The 22,301-nt window shown below is 40.3% G+C and overlaps 1 protein-coding gene across 1 annotated transcript; it reads left to right on the top strand.

Annotated features, from left to right (window-relative positions):
- Positions 1 to 883: 883 nt before the first annotated feature.
- Positions 884 to 21,536, top strand: fstl1b (follistatin-like 1b). Its single transcript, XM_029459640.1, has 11 exons — positions 884 to 1,047; positions 1,156 to 1,212; positions 13,804 to 13,905; positions 14,053 to 14,182; positions 15,150 to 15,182; positions 15,523 to 15,653; positions 16,489 to 16,607; positions 16,920 to 17,032; positions 17,730 to 17,840; positions 17,958 to 18,052; positions 20,070 to 21,536. Exons 1-11 carry the CDS (start codon positions 916 to 918, stop codon positions 20,109 to 20,111), a joined length of 1,065 nt encoding a protein of 354 aa, XP_029315500.1. The 5' UTR covers positions 884 to 915; the 3' UTR covers positions 20,112 to 21,536.
- The last annotated feature ends 765 nt before the right edge of the window (positions 21,537 to 22,301 follow it).

Genomic DNA, 22,301 nt, shown 5'->3' with positions numbered 1-22,301 from the left:
AAAATATTCTCACAGTCTAGCACAAGATCCTTCAAGATTGAGATGCAGTCGTCTCACACAGTTTGGTCTGACACATACGTCTCGATTGGCACGTTCAAAGCGCAAGACATCAGAGATAGGCGTTTGCATCATGAGATACGCGTGGTTAAGTTTAGGCCAGATTGTGGTTTCAGTTTGAAATGTTAATGGAACAGTTTCTCAGACTTCAAGTCACGTCTTTCAAAAAGGTAATCAATGTCAATCTGTCCCTTACCTTAATGTGCTTTGAGTATCTAGCAGATGTAATGTGAACTTGGCCTGTTCTTCTTTTGTTTATAACCATCTCAAGCGGCAGCAGGTAGCCATTTTCAGCAAATAAAAAGATCCCCAAATCAAATGGAAATCTAATGTTGCACGATGTTTGCTGGCCTATTAAATATAAATATTTTACTTTACCCTTAAAAACTTTATTCAAGGATTTGCGTCTGTCACCTTGGATTGTTTAGTTATTCTGCCCCCTAGTGGCCAAAAGCTAACTAATACAGCTTTAACTAACGGATGAAACCAACTGGACCATTGGTGACTTTAACAACTATTTGCATATTACTAGTATTAGTATAGAATAATATATAGTGTAATAGAAAAGTATGGACTACTGGAGGTACGTGATATGAAACATCTGAAATTGTCTTAAAAAAACACGGTGGATAACAATATGGTAATGATGGACCTACACGCACGCGCGCACACACACCCACACACACGCAACAGTAATTATGACCTTAGGCTATTTTTCAGCAGATTGTTTTACATACAATACACACTCTTTCCTCGGTTGCTCCCCCTCTTCTTCTTGTGTAAACGTCGTCGGAGGACTCCAGCCATTTTCATTGGCCGCGGCGGGGAGAGAGGAGGAGGAGAGACTGACGGACTGGCATGAATTCCTCAGCGCTCCTCAAATTTCTTGAAATCACGGACCTCCTGCTCGCCTCCGTCCCGACAAAAATTCAGACCAGCTCCCTTCCTCCTCCGAGCACACACCCGAGCCCAGCAGCTTTTACAAAAATGGTAACGTAGTACATTGAATGTAGCATTTCCCCTCAAGTTTCCTCAACCTGCTGAGGAACTGGTGTGATGGAAATGTTAAACTCTTACTTTTTCTTTTCTCGTGTCCAGATGTTGCGAAGTGTCGCTGTGCTGCTTCTGCTGGCAGTGGCTCTCTCTAACGCTGAGGTAAGTTTGACTAAAACGTTGTTTTTTTTAACTATGAAACTATTATAATTTTTCTTTGTAGGGTTTTAGATGTGTACCGAATGCTGCCTTACATCTTTACTAAATGCTTTTTGGAACGAAACTGTCCGTCCGGAGTAACATTAACACAGCAGCTTTGTTCACAAAGCTAGACGAGCTAGAAAACATCTGGAAAAGGGTCTCAGTCAGTCTAGTAGCCGACAGAACACGGTGCTGTGGTGACAATTAGACAAGTACAGCTGACGGTGCTATGCTTATCGCTTGTTAAAGCATTTGTGTTCTTAAGGAGAACCAATTATGCATTATTGTTGCCACTTATGCGCAATTATGAGCTCCTTTGTGGAGACAATCAGACTCACATTTTAACTAAATTGACACTGGGATGGTTTTTTTCAATAGGGACATCAATCTCAATGCTGAAAAGTATTGCACATATAGGCCTAAGGCAGTTTGATAGGCATGTATCTTGTGTGTCTGTAACCTGAAACAAACACTGACATTTTTGCATCCTGCTGGACCACATACACACACACAGACAGAAATGCTCCTCCTTGTCTCAGTTTTTTTAATTTTGTGGAGTTGTGAGGTTAACAAAGCAAAAGCTGCAGTAGGACGACAGACAGAGTGACAAACAGCTGTGAAAAGAAAAGAAAGGAGGGCTAGTGTCTGTGTAAGTCTCACCACAAGCCCGGCTCGGCTCGGGGTTTGATGGCCCTCATCATCAATATTATAGGATGCTTTGCTGCAAAACGCTCCGCCGACTGGCAGCTGCTCTAATGGCAAACAAACACCGTGTTTGGGTGGTCAGTCAGAGAGTATGTGTGTTTGTCTGTGTACACTCAGGGGTTGTGAGTGTGCTCAAGAGTTGTGAGAATGCTCACCTTATTGGTCTCACACTGCAGCGCTTAGTAGTCCAACCTCTGAGTAAACGCAGAGATAATGTGCTGTTAGATTTTCTGGCCTGATGGCGCAGAGGGATGACAACCACAATATATTTTCATTGAACTGTCTGTAAAAAAAAAACTAATAAGAAAATGTCAAACTGTTCCTTTGAAAAATAGAAACACACACACACACACACACACACACACACACACACACACACACACACACACACACATACACACACACACACACACACACACACACACACACACACACACACATACACACACACACACACACACACACACACACACACACACACACACACCAGGTGGTGGTTGATGGTCTTAACCTCACTGGACACAGCTGTTGAACACCTGGCTTTGTGTTGACTCCTCTGTTGATCTGCACAACAGTTGCATGCGGTGGAAATAAACAGGGGGAAGAGCTGTGGGCTAACTAGAGGATAGATTTTTCAAACAGCTACGCCAAATGCGAAACACAAGATAAACCAATTGTCCCCTGCCTAGTCTATCTTTATAGCTTCACGCAGATGGTCATTAGCGTCTCAACAGCCATGACATCACTCATAGCCTGACATGCAGGCCCTCCCCGCTGACCTTCCACTGCTTTCCCTACCTATGACCACTGGCTGGGAAATGTGCCATTGTGTGCACCTTTATTGGATTCATGGCCGTGATCTGTGAGGTATGGCGTGGTGGAGACAGCGCACACAGCAGAGTTTGTTGAGTGTACCCACGAAGTTAATAGGGAGGCATTAGAAAGGCATCTATTCACCAAAGGTAATTACCCAGATAATATATGGCCCGGTGACTGGCCGTGGGAAGGTCCTGAACTAGCATTCCAGTGTGTCGTCTAAAAGAGGTCAACAAGTCGGTGCAAAGCTGGATCTGATGAGCCTGCAGGGTGTGCATTTAGGTTAGGTGAGGGGCTGTGTGTTAGATAAAAAGAGCAGGAAAAAACGGATGAACACAGGATTTGTGTGTGAACTGATGTGTCTATTTTCATGCTTGAGTGCAGGGTATTAAAATCTGATTTATTATGAAGGAGAATGCCTGTGTGCTTCTTGCGGCGAGAAATTGCAGCGTTTGATGACAAGCAGCTCAGAGACGTAGTGCGGCCGGGGTCGGGACTCTGGAAAACTGCATGAGTGTGCAGGCAGAACACTAGATATGTATCTTGTGAATAAAAGGTTGATGTTTTACTCAAACACGCCTCATATGCAAAGGAGGTCGAGATGCAGGCGTAGTGAAAGTCATGAGAGTTTGCAGCCTTGGGGGACATGTGTGCACACACTTGCATCTATAAACAGAGAGAGAAAGGAGTGTTTATTTTTCTTGTTTTATGGCATGCAGTGTTATTGTTTTATCCTGCATCTTCCGCTGTGACAGGGTGGAATGACACAGCGGTTCATTTACTTATCAGAAGCAGCTCTGGATCTTGAAAAACACAAATGTCAAGAGGAAGTCAGCCCAACAAGGCAGCCAGACAAGCTATCCTCTCCTCTTAGACAGTCCAAGAGTAGAGATGATAAAGAAGACAAGTTGAAGAGAAGAAGTTTTACAAGCTGGTTCCCTTGTTGAGGCCCTGGATCTGTAGCCGACTCTGATTGAGCCACAGCCTCTCGCCGTGTTGCTATGTTGATGCCTGTTCTCGCTCATTCAAGGTGGGCTAAAAATATCTGCCCAGGTGGAGGGAACATGAGGGGACGCTGTGTCCTCTGTCTGTATCAGCCTGCTCTAATTACTGTAGCCCAACATCCAGTCATGGATCCTGCGCAGGGTTTGTTGAGGGCGGTAGAGTGATGTAAAACAGAAAGGAGATGGAGCCACAGTCATGCAATTATAGCGGGAGATTGGGGGTGAGGTAAGACTTGTGTAGTCAGACAGAACGAGGGGGGTGTACTTGTTTCATGTCCCCGCAGTGTGTTCTCTTCACTCTTGGCTTGGCTTAAAAGGAGTCCTCATTTAGCTTACCAGCGGTACTGGTGTCTTATCATTACCAGCACTCTGCACTCAAAGGCACTACAAACACAAATGAACACACGCACACAAATGACAAAGAGCAGCAGAACGTCTACTCAAGGGGTATGTGAGCAACAGATAATGAATATGTAACATACTTACCTACTCATACGTACTAGATATATACGTATAATATAGTATAATCAGGATTTATACTTTTTATTTATTTTTACTTCAGTTCAAAATTGCCTAAACAATTTTCTGACACAATAAAAAGAAAACCTCATACTACACATTTACTTCCACCACACATCGCCGTGTGTTCAGCGGCCCGTGTAGAGGACGCACCTTGAGATCAGGCTCTGGGTCTGAAATGCAGTTTGCTTGGTGAAAACGGGGTCTTTGCAGGATGAGTGATGAACCGGCATTGTTCTCTCCAAGAACTGTTAAATGTTTCTACCGGGGCGGCTGTGGCTCAGGAGGTTGAGTGGTCCTCCACCCGTCGGAGGGTCGGACGTCTATGGCGTCTTAAGACACTTGTATGGTACTTCCTGTTAATGGGTGAAGGTAAAGCGCTTTGAGTGATCGCACAGATTTACAGATCTACACTCACACAGTTTATGCAACAAATGTTATTTTCTTATGATCTGAGATGTGTGCTATAAGAAGACATGCAAAAAATACTCTCCAGTTGTGTGTTGTATTACCCAACCACCAATGTCTGCCATAGAAGAGACTTTTACAACAACAAAACAATAGGCTACACTTAATATAGTGTTTCAGTTTGAGAGCATTTTAATAATGTTGGGTACCATTACATTTTCAGAGATGAAACAATTAGTCGAGTGGGTATATTTTGATAATTGATTGACGTTCTCTTGTTCAGCCTCCAAATTGTGAGGATTTGCCGCTTGTCTTTGTCCTGTTGCTGGTCCACCGCTGCCTCGATTGGTTAGTTCGTTTGTGTTATTGTGACTTTGGTGTTTTATAGAGTAAGTTCAGATTCACCAAAGTAAATACTGTAGTTATTACACTAACTATGGATAAGTACCTCACACAACCCCACTAACCCTCCATTACAAGAAACATTTTGCATTGATAATGTCATTAGCAAAATGAACAGAAAGTATCAAAAAATAAAAGTACTTCACATAATGGCCCCTGTGAGTTCAACAGAGGTCAGACTTGTGTTGGGAAAAAGATGTTAACAGGGGATCATAAATCCATTCACCACATTAAGTTAACAAGCTTTAAACAATTAAATTCTCTGAGCATGTAGTTTCATTCCTGACCTTTGAGAACAGCATATGTAACACAATAATCTATGCTGAAAGGTCTACCTACTAGCTTTTCTGAGCCTTCTACTGCATATGCATTAAAGTATGAGAAAGTACATGAGAAATGCAAAGCAGAGTATCATACATTAATGATTTAATGAAGGTCCATGATGTAATGTGGTTACTGAGTGCTTAGGCATAAAATACACTACAATTAGGATTGCAACGAAAAAGTATATTTATTATTGATTGAATCTCCCGATTATCTTCTTTTATAATCTTTTTGTCTGTAAATGTCAAAATAGAGTTACAGGATTGTCCATAGTTTCCCATCTCGCAGGTTGTGGCTTCTACAGTCCAAAGCCTAAACATATTCAGTTTACACGATAAAGAAAATCAACAAACCTTCACGCTTGAAAAGCTGAAACCAGGAAATGTTTAGTATTCTAGCAAACAATTCATCGATTATCAAAATTGTTGTCGATTAATTATCTGTCCATCCACTAATAGATTCATTCACTAATCATTTTAGCTTAAATTGAACCAGAGTTGAACCAGACATTCACATACACTCAGAGGTTTTCCATAAACTAACATTTGATACAAACCTGCCTAGTTAGAGTTTATGAGACATGTTCTGTGTTCCAGATTAAGTTGTATGTATCACCACAGCGCCTCTGACCGTCTGACGTGAACTTTGAGGTCTCAGAATACATCCTGCAGTCTGTAAATGAGCCTCTACCTTCTGAAAACATGTTCCAGCCGTTAGCCCCAATACTGGCCTCAAAAAGGGAGCGGAGAAGAGGGCAGGGAATCTACTCATTCCCTTGGCCTGAGCCTAGCATGCCCCCCCCCCCCCCTCCTCTCTGTCTCCCTCCCTTCCTCTCTCCTTTCCTGGCAGTGGAAAAATGCCCAGAACAGAGCAGGGGTGGGAGAGAGGGGAGGGAAAGGGTGGATGGAGAGAAAAAAAGAGCAAAAGGACATTGGGGGAAATTAGGTAAGACTATTGGACCAAGTACAGGAGAACAAACAAACGCAATCAGTACTTTATGTAGAAAAAGATGACAAGAAAGTTATGTAGGTGTGTCGAGGATTGTCTGGATAAAGGTGGGATAGTTCTGTATGGGATGTACATGGTTTAGGTGGTGGAGAGGGGATACTCCTGTCCCAGCAGTGTGACAACAGGGTGCACAGGGGAGGGGAGGCAGGGGGTGGGACTGTGTTCATAGCATTTTATGTTCTCCGCTGACGTTTTAAGTGCTAGCAGATGTGGCTCTGCCCAGAATGTGACTTATTTCCTGCCTTTCTTTAGCCTCTCTCTTTTTCTCTCTTACTTTCTCTGTGTTTTCTGTATCTTTCTTCTTTCATCCCTTGCTTTCTTTATGTCTCTTTTTGTCTATCTTTGTTCATTTTCTCTTCTACTTCTTCTTCTTCTTCTTCTTCTTCTTCTTCTTCTTCTTCTTCTTCTTCTTCTTCTTCTTCTTCTTCTTCTTTCAGGGTGTAGTTGTTACATTTCAGCTCTTGAGCAACGGGGCCTGTGGGTGTAAAGTAAGTGGCAGCAGACTGGGTGACATCATCCTGTCCATTGGTGCATTCCTTTCACACTGAATAAGAAACAGGGAGAAGAATAACAAGCAGATCTGTGTAAACTGTAAACTGGTCTTTACCAAGGATTCCTTTGTTTCTGCAGGTTTAATCTCAGACCTGGCCCCCCAGAGAGCATTTGAGACCACCCATGAGCTCTTACAAAGAGCTCATACTTTACTACACACTCAAATTAGTCTTACTTTGGCCTCATTATTGTGTCGTTTTTGGCGGTTGAATGAGTGTTTCTGTATGTCTAATCTCAGGAGGCTCACAAGTGTGGAAGAACCGGATTTGATACGTACGAAGATACAGTTAATTGGATTCAGAAGGAAGAAAATGCTAAATATTTGAGAATAAAGTCACTTTAATTATTGATGGCAAATGCTATAGCTTTCTGTAATGATTCCAAACCGTAGCAGATGATCCTCTGTTATGTTTCTCCCCTGTGCGATAGATTTAGTCACAATCTCGTATAAATTCCTTAAAAGAGGAAACTGGTTCATAGTTAGAGTAAGAGTGGTTCTCATTCTTCTTTGGCTGTGCTCCATCTCTCGTCTGGTTAGAGAAGTGAGAAGTGAGAGAGAGGTCTTCATGGGCAAACTCCTGGCATGAGCTCACGTCTCATGAAGCTGACAAGCGTTGGACAATCTAGAGCTGGAGAGACAACACAGGGGGAAAGTGGGAAATGCTGGAGAAGAAGGGGAGAACCTCTCTGACCTAGATACTGAGGAGATTTTGGCTCAAGGCGAACTCTGTCAGACCCCAGCTGAGGCCAAACAAAGCTCAGGAATGTACACCCCCTACCTCCTAATTATGTCTCTCAACTATGTCCTTCACCTTCCTTCATCTTTTTCCACCTGCATTATTTCACCTCCCTGTTACTGAAAACATGATTATAAAACAGTAGGTTGCATTTTGAGCTTGTGAGGGAGAAGTCACCTTGCTGTGCGTGCATTTGTCCATCCATCAATCTCTGTCGCAGTAAATTATGTAGGGAATAGAGTCATTGTAGGTAAGAAACTAAAAATATTTTTCAGTCATATATAGTTTCACACTCTTAATTTATGACTCAAAATGTGAGTACAGTATGTTTATACTTGTATATACTCTACACAAACTGCACACAACTTAAAGGAATAGTTCCTTTAAAACATGTCATTTTTACTCTTTATTTTTTGTTCAATGTCTTTGTATTTATATTTATAAAGAGCTAGGCCAATTCCCCTGTTCCACTCTTTATGCTATGCTAAGCTAACCAGCAAGCAGCAGCTGGAGCTTCATATTTACTATAAATTAGTGGTATTGATCCTAGCTTTACTTTTAGGCAAGAAAATCTCCCAAAATGTCGAACTATTCCTTTCATGTCTTCATTTGTACATATTATCCCAATAGTTGAAGAGGCAACCATATGAAATAAAGTGTTCAGCATTATAAATGTGTTTTAAGCACTATGTTTATGTTTTACTGATTATAAATGGCAGCTAAAATTGTTTTTAAAGTGAGACAGATTGGTGCCTCAAGGACACAGTTGGGAGCTTTAATGCTCATGTCAGCATCATTGTTTTAATTCCCTAATGAGTTCTGAAATATGATTTCTTTGATAAATGACTGTGAGTTTTAGGGGGCAACGTTTTTATTATTATTATTTTAGTATTTTATTTTGTCAGTATTGTGGCAGTAGTGTTGAATTAAAAGACGATCAACTGCTTCCAATCTAGAAAAACTAGAAAAAGTGTGGCATTCAGACTGGAATTGTATGCTGGACTAGAATGAATAGAGACCGCAGTGCTCGCCCATATTCTTGCGCCCTCCTGGGACGATTTTATTTTAATATTTCAATTTGTCAAAAAGTGTAATATTTTATTCATAAAAACACTCACCAGAATTACTGTACTGCAGGGGAAAGAGGAAAATGTTTTGTCAAACGTTTGTATCTTTTACACTGAGGTGCCTGCTTCCTAGATACATCTAGCTACACCCATTACATCTAATGCAAAAGCTGCAACAAATCATATCTTTATGAAGATTTTTATATCCAGTTATTGTTGAAACTGTGTCATAGAGAGGCTGATGCATGCAACTCTAGCTGAACCACCTTTCACCTTCTTGTAATGCGGTACAATCATATACATTCTATGGGTACAATTCAACCGCACCGGAAAGCACACCTCCACAATGAGCATAGCGCTGAATCAACATCTCTAACGCAGTCTCGAGCAAAAGCTCAATATGAACAGGATTTACTGCTGGGCTGCTGTATTGGATTACATTAAATGAAGCTCTGTGTTTCCAATAGACCGATCAAGCTGATTAAAATGATCTTCATCGCTACAGAAACACATCTTCTTGTATAATTCATTAACAGAAAGGTTACATGCAGTATTTAATATTTAACATTAAGTATTAAAAAAAAAAACATGTAACACTGTTTGTCACTGAAGGCTCATCCAGGGATGTGTGTTTACAATCCGTAAATCAATGTTTTCTATGTTAATGAGGGGCAGGGAGCACTGTGGGAATGGATCCATGGTGCCTCTAAAGTGACACCCACGGGAGAGAAGCATTGATTGGCCTGCTAGATCAATGGATCATCACCAAGATGCACACACACATACACACACACACACACACACACACACACACACACACACACACACACACACACACACACGTATGCTCAAAACATGCAGTTAAGGGCACATAGGCGTCATTACTCAAAAGGCTTGTGCATGGACAGCTGCAGAAGGACATGCAGATAGATGTTCTAATGTGTTGTTCATGTGTTAGTGGGTGCAGAGTGTCGCCTTGCTGCTGTCGTGCTGCCTGCAACCTTATCAGCTGTGGAAAATTAAATAGGCTTTTTAATTTTTTTGCTGAAGCGAGAATACATTGCCCTTTAACTCCAGTCTGCCTCAGCACGGGGCCATTCAACATGTGGCAGGGGAGAAATTGCCTTCAAAGCGCACACAACCCCTGCCTCTCCTCTTGTATCTTCACCAGCTACTTGTGTCTTCAGACACTATGCACATCCTTGTCATCCTCGTCTTCCTCTCTCTACTCACTTACTTTCCCTCTATCTAGCTCTGCAAAACTGGTCTCGGATCACTGACATGTCTCTTGCAGCCGTAAAAGGGCATGGTGACAAGACAGAGAGAACTACAGCAGAGTAGAAATGAAAGTACGCTGGACTTGAATTGAGAGGCACCACGCAGAGATAGGAAGATTAAATTATGCACTGATGTTTTTTTTTTAATCTTCTTAAAACCTTTAAATAATTTTAACCTCCTGACTAAAAGATGGAATGACAAAAAAATGGAAGAAAAAGGGCAGAGGAAAATGAGCTGTGAAATGTATATATATGCAATCAGTTTTATGCTTGAGGCAGCTTTCTGTATGAACGCCTCTGTTTAATCTGTTATGACTCACCAGTCACTTATCAAAGCTCCGGCTCCTGTGATTGGTTTTAAATATGAGGGAGGAAAGAAATGCCATCATTTGTTGGCTGTAATGAAAAATTGATGTAATTTAAGTAGGACACCCACAGCGGGAGTGTTTGTTATTGTTTGTAATTTTTTTTCCTAATGTCTGATCTGATGGTGATTGGGTTAATGAGTGTGTTGCATCTAGCATCCCAGTCATAATGTGGACTTTAGTGAATCTTGATTGTATTTCTGCTTGTAAACATAGCTGTTTCTGTGGTAGAAACCGGGATACTGTGGTATAAACACCTTTTCCATTTCCGATTACTGTCTGCCAGGTGTGCAGGAGTGTTCTCATCAATTCTAAAACTTGTAATCCTTAATAGGGCTGCAACTAACGATTATTTCCATTAGATTAATCTGTTGGTTGATTGTTTTCTCAATTAATCGACTAGTTGTTTGGTCTATAAAATGTCAGAAAAAGGAAAAAATGTTTCCCAAAGCCCAAGAGGAGAAACCAGAAAACATTCACATTTAAGAAGCTGGAATCAGTGAATTTTTTTTTTTGTTTCATAAAAAAATAAGTAAAACCGATTGTCTATCAAGTTGTATTTTCATGGACTAATCATACGAGATATCATTAGTGAGCTTTTGGTGCTGGTATATATATTTTTAACCTTTGGACAGAGCCAGGCTAGCTTTTTCCCTTTATTTCCAGTTGTTATGCTAAGCTAAGCTAACTGGCCGTTGGCTTCAGCTTCATATGTAGCATACCGATCTAAGAGCTAAGATTTAATAGCTAACATCTAGAATATATCAGCTTGGCCAACAGTTGATCAAGACAGCTTCGTCTTGAGTCAGAATCATACAGGGAGATGAATTTTCTTTAGGTACCATGAAAACTCTGAATAAGGGTTAAGACTCAAAACCAGCACACTATATGTAATTGTACTTAATGATGATGCATGTCCGCTCACTGCTGTTCGTGGCAACAATGAAGGATCCATGCAGACATGATTTATGACCACATAAGGAAGTGTCCTTTCCCTAGTTTGTTGAAGGTTGGTTGGGTGGCATTACAGTCAATGTGTCCATTATTTTTGTACAGTCTGTGTCAATCATAAATTCTAAACAACACGCTCTGCTGTGATTTAATTATGGGCTTGGTTCCATTTGCCCTCTTTTGATTGACACCTCTGTGATCTTGCCACAACAGGAGCCTGTACATGCTCTCACCATAGTAACAATCCACTTGAATCATCTGGAAAAAAAAAGTGCTTTGCCCCTCTCTATTCATCAACTGAATGTCAGGGATCCTCTGCTGGTTCTCCTAATGGAGAGAGATGGACAGACATAGCTCTATGTTTATACCAGCTTCATCTAAGCAGCCCATCCATTATTCATGTTCTCATCGAAGGTTTCTACAGGTTTCAACAGGCTTCAACAGGCTTCGAGCTCAGCTGTGTCTAACAAACTGAATTGTCCAACATGCTCAAAGCCACAGGGATTGCTTTGAAGTTTTCCATGACCTCAACTTTGGAGTGCAAATGTGTGTGTGTGTTTCTAAAGTATGCATAGAAATGAACCAAAACCCTCCAATCCCTCTCCTCTCACCCCTTTAGGGTTAATGCTGCTGCACTGCGTTGCTTGCATGTGACTGCCTCCCCTCTCCCTGCGTCCATCTTGTTATATTCTGTCATTAGTGAGCTTATGAAAGTTTGGTCACAAGAATCCAGTATCAGTTTAACCTACATACCAGACATTGGTCTCACAAACACACACAGCAGCTTGGAAGCCAGCTCACGTGCACTCACATGCAGAGGGCCAACTCTCTGTCTCTCTCGTACAGGAAACAGCGGCTTAAGCAGGAGGAGGGGAGTCTCGAGAAACAGGGAGGAGAAAAGATTTCACATAGCATGGGAATGGGCCCAAAGGAAAACACAGCTCAGACTCCAGATGTGGAAACACCCTGTACAGACGCAAACACAAACCCACACGCACACATACATATACAAACACACACAGATAGGGAAAGGAGGAGGTAATGAGGGTCGTAAAGCAGCTCTTGGAGCTCCGCTTGGCGTCTTGTGATTGGTTGGGTTTTAGCTCCAGTGAACTTGTTTTTTGGCAAGTCCTATGGGGATATTCTTTAACAAACAAACAGAAAACACAAAGAAACAAAGGTGAGAGAAAATGAGACTGATTAAATGTATTAGAGAATTAAAGTTTAACTGATGCAGAAGGATTTTTTGGTTTGGTTGTAGTATTGTTTCGTCTCATCCTGCTTGCCTGTAGTATGATAGGATATCTAAATCATGCACAGGAATATGTTTTCTTTGCACAAGGATGAAAATGAATTTCAAGTGAGTCAGAAGCATGACCACAAAGGCTATTTGAATTCATCATGTTGGTGAAGTAGCGCCACCTAGAGGGGAAATGCCATCACATTTGTAGGATTGCTCAGAGTTGATATGTGCATGTGTCCTTTAAACTTGGCTGAAGCAGTTCATGTTAAACAGACCACACTTACAGTTGGCTTCAGGATTTATCCACGTATGTTATGTACCAAATGGAGACTGGTGGAGACTAGATGAAATGTATAGGAGTGGTGAAAAAAACAAAAAAAACTCCAAATGGTATTTAGGGAGAATATTTGTGTGTTAGACCAAGGAATTAAGGGGAAAAAATATATTTCACAGTTCAGGAGTTATAATTTCAGGTTATAATATGATATGTCACTTCATTTTATTTGATATGCCACTTATATTTGCTACTTCTTTTTTATCTTTCTTTTTATTACTATTATTTATCTGTACGGCGGCTGCACGCGTGTGCGTGTGTGTGTGTGTGTGTGTGTGTGTGTGTGTGTGTGTGTGTGTATGAGGATGTGTGCGTGTGTGGAATGCTATATGTACCGTTTCAGGAGCTGCACGGCAAATTTCGTTGTACAATGTATGCAGTGACAATAAAGGCGTATTCTATAGGAAAACTGTTCTTTACAAATGTTCTTTTTACTTTACACTTAAGTTATTTGAAGTCTGTTAAGTAGTTTTGGAGATATCTTGCCGACTAACAAAGAGAAAAAAAGTGCTAAAACAGTGGCTATTAGTTTTACATAGAGAGATTTGATACTGTTAATGCAATGAAGAGAAAGTAGTCTATCTAAAGGTCTGTGACAAAGGAGAACGTTTGATGGTTTGACGTGAAAGGATAATACTTGGATCCCATTGCAAGTTGGTGTTTGGTACATGTTTTAAAATGTGGTCAGCACCTTCTCAGTGCCTTTAAATGGGCCTGTTAATGGGGAAACAGCGTCGCCCTGTGTGTTTCTAAAGTGCCACCAATAGTAATAATAATAATAATAATAATAATAATAATAATAATAATAATAATAGCTCGACTGTGTTTTCTTTCTTTCAGGAGCTGCAGAGCAAGAGCAAAGTGTGTGCCAATGTGTTCTGTGGGGCTGGCAGAGAGTGTGCTGTTACAGAGAAAGGAGAGCCCAGCTGTCTGTGCATAGAGGTGAGTGTTGGGGTGTGTGGCTCCTGCAGAGACCAAGTGGCATTTCTTCCACACAAGAAAGGAGTGGAAATGTGATATCATTTAAATTAAATAAATATAAATGGTCCCCTAGTTTTCAATTCTCTTTCTCTCTCCATCTCTTTCCAGAGCTGTAAGCCCCACAAGAGGTCAGTGTGTGGCAGCAATAGTAAGACCTACAGGAATCACTGTGAGCTCCACAGAGATGCTTGTCTGACTGGCTTGAAGATCCAGGTGGCCCACGATGGACACTGCCATGGTACGAGCAGCAAACAACATATATGGGTGTTCCTGAATGCTCTCTTTTTCCAAATGTAATATGCATCACTACATAGAACTCAATTCTGTAATATAATATGAGACAAGGGACTTCGGAAATTTAAAACGGAGGTGGAGGCCTTCCATGAATTAATGTAGCTGGTAGTAAAAACTGTTAATTTTTTTAATGTCATTGAGCAAGAATTAATTGTAGCGCTCTACAGTATAATAAGTGTCATAAGGTCAGTATTGACGCCAATACCAATACGGCATATCAGATCAGCGCATCACTTTTTCTTAGTGTTCTGTTGTGGGGAGTTGAGTGTCTATTGCAGGGTGGTAGCTCAAATATTAAAGTCTAACTTTGTTATTTGGTTATTTCAGTGTTGGCCAAATGTGGACTGTGAGCTCTCAAATTCCGTATCCCAACATGACTTTCTATTGACCCTAAACGATAACGCAATTGAGAAACTCCAATATTAACTTAAGTTTGACTTGTAATAGGTGTGAGGTGGAGAGGCAAAAAGCCAGTTTTGCATCCTTTAAATTGGATGGCCATTTTCTAACGTTTCAAATGGTACATGTGCTTATTAAAACTGCATGATATAATATGTAAAGTCATATAATATATTATGTTTGATCTCTGAGCCAGCCCATATTGACCAGGTTTATGGTTAGTCATAAAAAGGCAACCAACACGTCACTGCACACCCTTGGCCTTGACTTATCTATTAATGCATCTAATATTAGCATCTTATCTTGACTGAACTTTCACTGCTCACTCTCTGTCCACACTGATCTGAACATTGATCAGCGCAGTGGCAGAAACTGTATTCAGGGAAAATAGTTAGATCACACTGTCCTCTTTGCAGACCTTTGGCCAAGTGCTCCTTCACAACCAAGTTTATCTCCATTAATCTGAATAAATCAATTCATTTTTTCTTTCTCTCTTGTTTAATCTCCTTTAGAGAAGAAAGCAGAACAGGCAGCAGCCAGCCCAGGTGAGTGTGTGTGTGTGTGTGTGTGTGTGTGTGTGTGTGTGTGTGTGTGTGTGTCTTCACCCACACCATGTAAATTCAAGGTTATTTTTGGACTGCGTTGTTTTTTGTTTTAATCCATGGTTTACTGCTGGGTTATGGATAAGTCTGGTGTTAAGATATGACTGCTATGTCTGTGCAATTACTGTATTTTATGGTGTAATGGAAAGGACTTGATGAATATGCATACTGACGCATGCATAAAAGGACAGGGGTCAATCGTGATATAGTTTACAAGATACATTTTACCCTCTGGATTATTTATTAATGCTATTGACCTATGGAAATGTTCCCACCTCCGCAGTGGTTTGCTATGCTGCTGACCGCAATGAGCTGAGGAGTCGTGTGATCCAGTGGCTGCAGACTGAGGTTGTCCCAGACGGCTGGTTTGTCAAGGGATCCAACTTCTCTGACATCCTGCTCAAGTACTTCAAGGTGGGCTTCTTGTCTCTGGACAAGACAAAATGGACCCTGGTTTCAATTACTGCACACAATTGCTCTCCAGTTTATTTATCCTGTGGCCTCCTCCTTATCGACTGTGTCTAATTATTTATGTAACAGACCTTTCAAGCGTGTCAGCTGATGGTTATAGTTCAGTTTAATGAGGATCCTGCAGAGGAGAACCCCTGCCACTATATGGGTCTACAGGAATGACATTAAAGCAGAAGGGCAGATGGTTATTTGAACAGTTTGAGTAAACAGCAGTATTTATTCATCTGGTCTTTCATTATATAAAAATGTGCTGCAAATTTTGAGAGTATACATACCGCTAACTTTAGCATCCCATGGTCTCAAGGTCCACTGTTACTGCCAAACTATTTCCAACGCTTTTGTTAAGTCGCCCATCAAAAATAGTATTACAGAGCCTTTGGATTAATAAGCAACTTTAATGGTATATAAAGATGCATGCCAAAAATTACTATATGATTAGAATTGTTCATGTTCCCAGCCCCATTGTAAACATCACAGGCCGTAAGTAAAGGCAGTACTTGAGGTTCTCATGCCAAACTGATCTTTACCTGGAAGATTGTCAAGGCAACTGGTGTGCTCGTAGTGTATGTTGTGGCAGTGATGGCATATTTACTAGTAATCTAGACTGACCCGTTTATCAGAAACACCAATGTTATTTTTTGTATACACATGCACATGACAGAAGTTTATCACAATACAGTGTGAGCCCTGAAGATGTTTGGATCCGGCAGTCTAAAAGTTCATTGGGACATTTTTATGGTACATTAGCGTTAACATCTTTATCTGTATGTTTCTGTAGTCGTACGACAATGGTGATTCTCAGCTGGACTCCTCAGAGCTGCTCAAATTCATCGGACAAAATGACTCGGTTGTGGAGTTGCAGTCCTACACAGACCAGGAGAGCAACAAGCTGCTCAGGTTTGTTTGTCATGCTAACATTGAGTGTGTATGAGGTAAGGCAGGGAGAATGTGGCAATGCTTGCAGATCAATATCTGCTGCTGTGCTATTTTAAGTTATACGGCACAATTCATTGAACTCTATCTAGCTAGTGCAAACTTCACTGAAGGCTTCCTGTGGGAGCCTGCACTAACATAAACACCTGTACTCTGTGGGGTACAACACAAATGACAATTTCTTCTGTATGCTTATTTTCTCTGCAATGTTCTGCGACTGTATGGATGAGCTAATATTTATTCAATGTTTACATCGTGTATATTTGTGCTTCCCAGGAGCCTGTGTGTTGATGCCCTCATTGAGCTTTCTGATGAGAACGCCGACTGGAAGCTGAGCTTTGATGAGTTCCTCAACTGCCTGAAGCCTGGTTTCAATCCACCAGAGAAGAGTGAGCTTAACGTGGCAGTTTGTGTACTTTGACATAATGTAACAAAGAGTTACACACCGGTAGATAAAGTGTATGGATGCATTGAAATAAGCTCAGTCAGGCAGTCTCGACTCCTAGTAAACTATGGAAATGAGCCTCAAATTGCTTTTCTTAAGCCAAGTTCTGACTACACAATTTCAAGGTCGTCAAATCGCTCTGCTGTTCTCACTACACGACTTGCTATCTTGTAGTCGGGAGTCTTGAAGTCGGTTGAGACACAGTCAGAGTTTTCACTTCAGTCTGCTCAGTCATGTGATGCCGATTTATCTGGGATAAAGTTCACAGGAAGCACAGGCTCTGGTTCAAAAAAACAAAACATTTGCGATGGAGCACTGAACCCTGGAGCCTCACCAGACTCAAGGACACACACACACACACACACACACCCACACACACACACACACACACACACACACACACCCACCCACACCCACACAAACATTTTTTTGCTGATGATGCTTTTGATTCGTAAGCTAAAACTTGCCAAAGGCATGTGACTTTAAAATGAAGCTACTGGATGAATGAATGATATGGCATTTTGAAATGCTGACAAGTCTTGGTCATGGAAATTGATTAAAATGCAATGCTGTTTCTATTATCATTCTGCTACAGTCTTTTACAGTCTTGGCTGAATAGTTTGCCATGTGTCTTTCTGCAGAATGTGCCTTGGAGGATGAGACATATGAGGACGGAGCAGAGACTCAGGTCGAGTGTAACCGATGTGTTTGTGCATGTGGAAACTGGGTCTGCACTGCTATGACCTGCACTGGTGAGTTAAAACATGATTTTTTTATTTTACTTATTCTTTTGAGCGTTTTAATCGCACACTTACACATTAAGATAAAAGCCTTGTAGCCATTTTTGACTCATTTTGTTATCTGTCCAGACAAAACGGCAGCTGTGGATGAGTCTTTAGATGCTGGGGCAGAGATGACGGAGGAGGAGTGGAACCTCCGTGTGGCTGAGCTAAACAAGCACCAGGTTTGTATTTGAAATCTCAAAACCTTCTGTAAACAAGCAAAAATATGTAATGTACTCATCATATTAATCTCAACATAAATTAGAATCAGAAGTCAGAAAAAACACGTGGCCATAGTAACAGCCTTTAACGTGTATTTTAAAGCACTGTTGCTGCACCTTTCTCATAGGTTTACACTTGGTCATGAGGTCCATGATATATCACTGACATTGAGTCGTAACCCAAGTGTCTGCTTTTAGATTCCTTCAGGATATAACCTTCATTACTGGCAATGTGTTTCTGGACAAAGAGCATTTGAATTAAACTGCTCAGCCAGCAAAAAACAATTCACACAGGAATTGGTAGGTGTAAAGTTTTATGTGACTGTGTTCCCACCTAACACAGCTCAGTGAGCCAGGGTATCAGCAGTTTCATGAATCCTGGCTTGAAAAGAGAAGCAATAAATCAAAAGCTTGGAAATAAAAAATGCTTTTTTAAATTAGGTCGATAAAACTATGAAATGGCCATGGATATGAAATAGAAGGCAGATGGCAGAAAGAAATAACGACCAACATTTTCTTTTTTTGTTATAAATTGTAAAGTGGTAGGGATGTCCTCAACTCAGACTTTGTGTGGATGATTCAGAATCATCAAGTTATATACAGTATCTAGCAGTGTTAAAGTGGAACTCCACCGACTTTACACATTAATGTCTGTTAGCAGGTCTTGGGGAGTTCTACTGCAGTGTTAAAAATAAGAAGCTTATAACCCCTTTTGTGGCTATAAAGGGAGCTGTGTGAAGTCTGATAAATGTCCTCATAATATGTCACTTGAGTCAGAGTCTGTTTGGACTGAAGACTACAAGTTTAAAAAAATATATTTTTTTAACTGTCCATGGTGAGTCAGACAATGTTATAAAAGTGTAAATGTTAAATCAGTGAAGTACCATTTCCTATGAAGTTTATTGAATTAAAAATGTTCAACGATAAAAAACCATGTCATAAAAAACCCAACAACACAATCCCTAAAAGCCACCAGACAGAAGAAAGATAATAATACAATAGGTGAACATTGACTAATACTAAAAAATAAATAAAAGCAAATAGACACTAACAAAGTAAACAATAAACTAAGGTAAATCAAACAGCATTAATATGACATATTAAATACATTTGTCAGATGTCAGTCAACCGTACCTCTGTGAACAGTCCACTCTAAGTCCTTAAAAGATAAATGTTTAAATAGTGTCAATGTAAAAGTGTACATACAATATTTCCATCAGCTGCCCAATCGCCACATCCAACCTCCTGCATTCACGGGAGTCTCGGTGAAGTGCTCTTTTACCTACATAGCCTATTATGAGGTAGAAAATGATAGAATCACTTGACTGCGAAAATACCTAAAAAGGGCTTGGTATCACTTAGAACATTAATGTTACTGCCACTGAAACAAACAAACAAACAAACAAACAAAAACATGGCCAAAAAACAACAAATACAGATGTGCAGCCTCTAGAACCTCTGTAGACAAAGAATTGTGATCTAGAACCTCTCTACTCCAGGACTGAAGTTCTAGAACCAAGTTCTAAAACCTGTCCTGACAAACTAAACCTCTTTCTGGAACCTCTGCATTCATAATATTTTTTTGTGGAATGTCTGCTCTTGTGTGTATGTGCTTGCTTATACGTGTGATTGAGAGCATGAGGCTATCAAGGTAGGACTAGGGCTCTGGCCTAAGGCCATGGCTGAGTCAGCAAGGTCATGTACTCCAGAAGGGCAGCTTACAATGCCACTGTAAACAGAACTCTGTGGGTAGAAGTTTGATGGGACTAGGGGTACGCTAAATTCAGTTATAAGGACCTTGCTTCAAAATACAATGTTGCTTTTAACAGATAAAGCATTCATGTTGATATGTGTTCTTCCAAAAAAGAGACAAAACAAAACAAAGCTTATATATGCTCACATCATTATATATCCAGTATGTTAAATTATATAATACATCTCTCTTTTCTGTCAACTCTTTTCATTGTTTGAAATACAGGAAACCGTTGAGAAGATGAAGGCCAACACAAAGGAGGCCTAAATAAGGACACAATGGAAGAGAGGATTGGCGTCATCACTCGTTCTCCATACGTGATTTATCTAGCGGCCATGAGTTGTTATGAGACTGACTTTTTCATGTTTCTCTGCTCTGTTAATTATTATACATTTTTTACAAGGTTAAAGTGTTTGTGTTGATGTTTGTTAGATTCGGGGGCTATCAAAGAGTATTATAGGATTCCCCTGTGTTCAGTACTGTCATATTTTATTGTATTACTGCGCCTCTTGTATTTTTACTACAATCCTTATATTTTTACAGTTATTCTGAAAAAGAAAAAACCTGTCAAGTTGTCACTGTTTGGGAGTCATTGTTTGAGAAGGTAGTGATAAAAGGAGCTTTTCAGAATCCACCTGTTGAAATGAGGGAGCTGTCGGAGTAAAGAGATAACTAACTACTTGACACTTGGTGCAGCATGTTTCTCCTCACCCTCGTAGGTTTTACGATCAGCAGCTTGGTTAAAGAAGCTGGGATATGAGGGCAAAGCTACTAGTGATTTTGATTTTGTTGCCATTTAGAACGACCACAGTAAGACACTACTTGACCAATGCACTTCTCTTTCTTTCTCTCTCGCTTTCTTAGGCTTTAGTTTAGCACAAGCCTGAAATTTGTTTGTATCCTACTGCTTAAGTTTAAAATAGTTTGCTTCTATGTATAGTATCGGCTTGAGTTGGAACTCATCTTGTTTCCATGTTATGCTCAGGCAAGTCTCTATGGTGCTTTTCGGTTAAACATTTGTGTCTGTGTCTTACGTTTCTGAGACAAAGACCTCGTGGTCCGGCTATCAGTGTGGAGCAGCACAACTGCACCCAGGTGAGACCAGGTCTTTGAATATAGCATGATGAAAACTGAAACCAAAGTTTTGATGAAATGTTTGAATAATGTACAACATTCTCCAGGTACAACATTACTCTGGACCCAGCAACAACACTATACCTGTGCTTTTCAAAATCACTCTAACAGAAGGATTAGCCTCAGCTAAAGTAGCTTAGATGCATCAATAACTGAGTGCATATAAATTGTGTGTCTGTGTGTGCGTGTGTATGTGCACGTGTGTCTGTGTGCTATTAAAATGTGATGCTGAGAGTAGTTTGGTTTGTGAAATGTTTATTTGTTCAAATCCTGTGTCTAAATTGGGAGGATTGACAATAAAAATGAGTGCCTTAGACCTGCAAAAAGTATGGTTTCTACCTTTGCCTGCACGGAGGCTTTTATGCCACGTTGCATAGAAAGAATAAGTGTGCTTTGATGAAGTTTAGCAGTAAACTAGTGCTTTGTAACTCCATCCTTGATAAATGTCTGTGTGAAAGTTGCATTATTAGGGTCAAGCTAAATTTTTATATTCCACTAAAAGTGCAGAGACTGTAAGGAATTTGTATGTATGCCAATAAAGCCCAATACACCACAACACCGCTTTGTCACTTTGCATGTGTGTGTGTTTTTATCTGCCAAATTACAGTTTCAAATGTTGAAGTGAAAGAAGAAGTTCCCCTTTTGAGAATAATAAACAACTGTCTGAGTTAGGAAGTATAGATCAAGTTATTCCTTCACAACAAATACAAAGAGGATCCATTACTTCACTGTTAGACTCTCTCTTTTGGCTGCCAGAGTAGTTTAGAATTAAATATTGTTGTTATTACCTCTCAGTCACTATAGTAAAACCCCCGAGTACACTTCTAAATTGTTGTGCCTATAAAGTTACTTAAAGTATCCAGGGTCAGCTCTCACTGCGTACAGGATGTTCTTATGTTGAGCTTAAAAACAAAGCTTATTTGTTGCCACTTTCTCTCACAAATACATAAAACAAAACCGTTACAAAACGTATCAAGACTCGCTGTTGTTGTTTTTTTTACTCTTTTGCAATGTTATTATTTCTTAATTGTATTTTGTTGCTCTTGTGATAATGTGTCAAATGCTTTGTGTTGTAAAGCATTTTACATTTTTTGTTTTAAAAAAGCGCTGTAAAGATGTACCTTTACATGTTTACTCTATTACAGTACATTATAAGGGTAATGTAAAGGTCAGTGCCATTTTTAAGCTTATCATGTAAACAACGTTGTATTTTTGCTGATCCTAGGAGCACAATTTCCACATACTGTTTGGTCATTTTAACATCAAATCACAGTGCATCATATTTTATGAGTCACGTTTTGTTTCTAGAATCTTAATCTACAC

Source organism: Cottoperca gobio, chromosome 21, assembly GCF_900634415.1.
Source record: "Cottoperca gobio chromosome 21, fCotGob3.1, whole genome shotgun sequence".
NCBI lineage: Eukaryota > Metazoa > Chordata > Actinopteri > Perciformes > Bovichtidae > Cottoperca > Cottoperca gobio.
The sequence above is the reverse complement of the archived record's forward strand: the minus strand, read 5'-3'. Positions and strand labels throughout refer to the sequence as shown.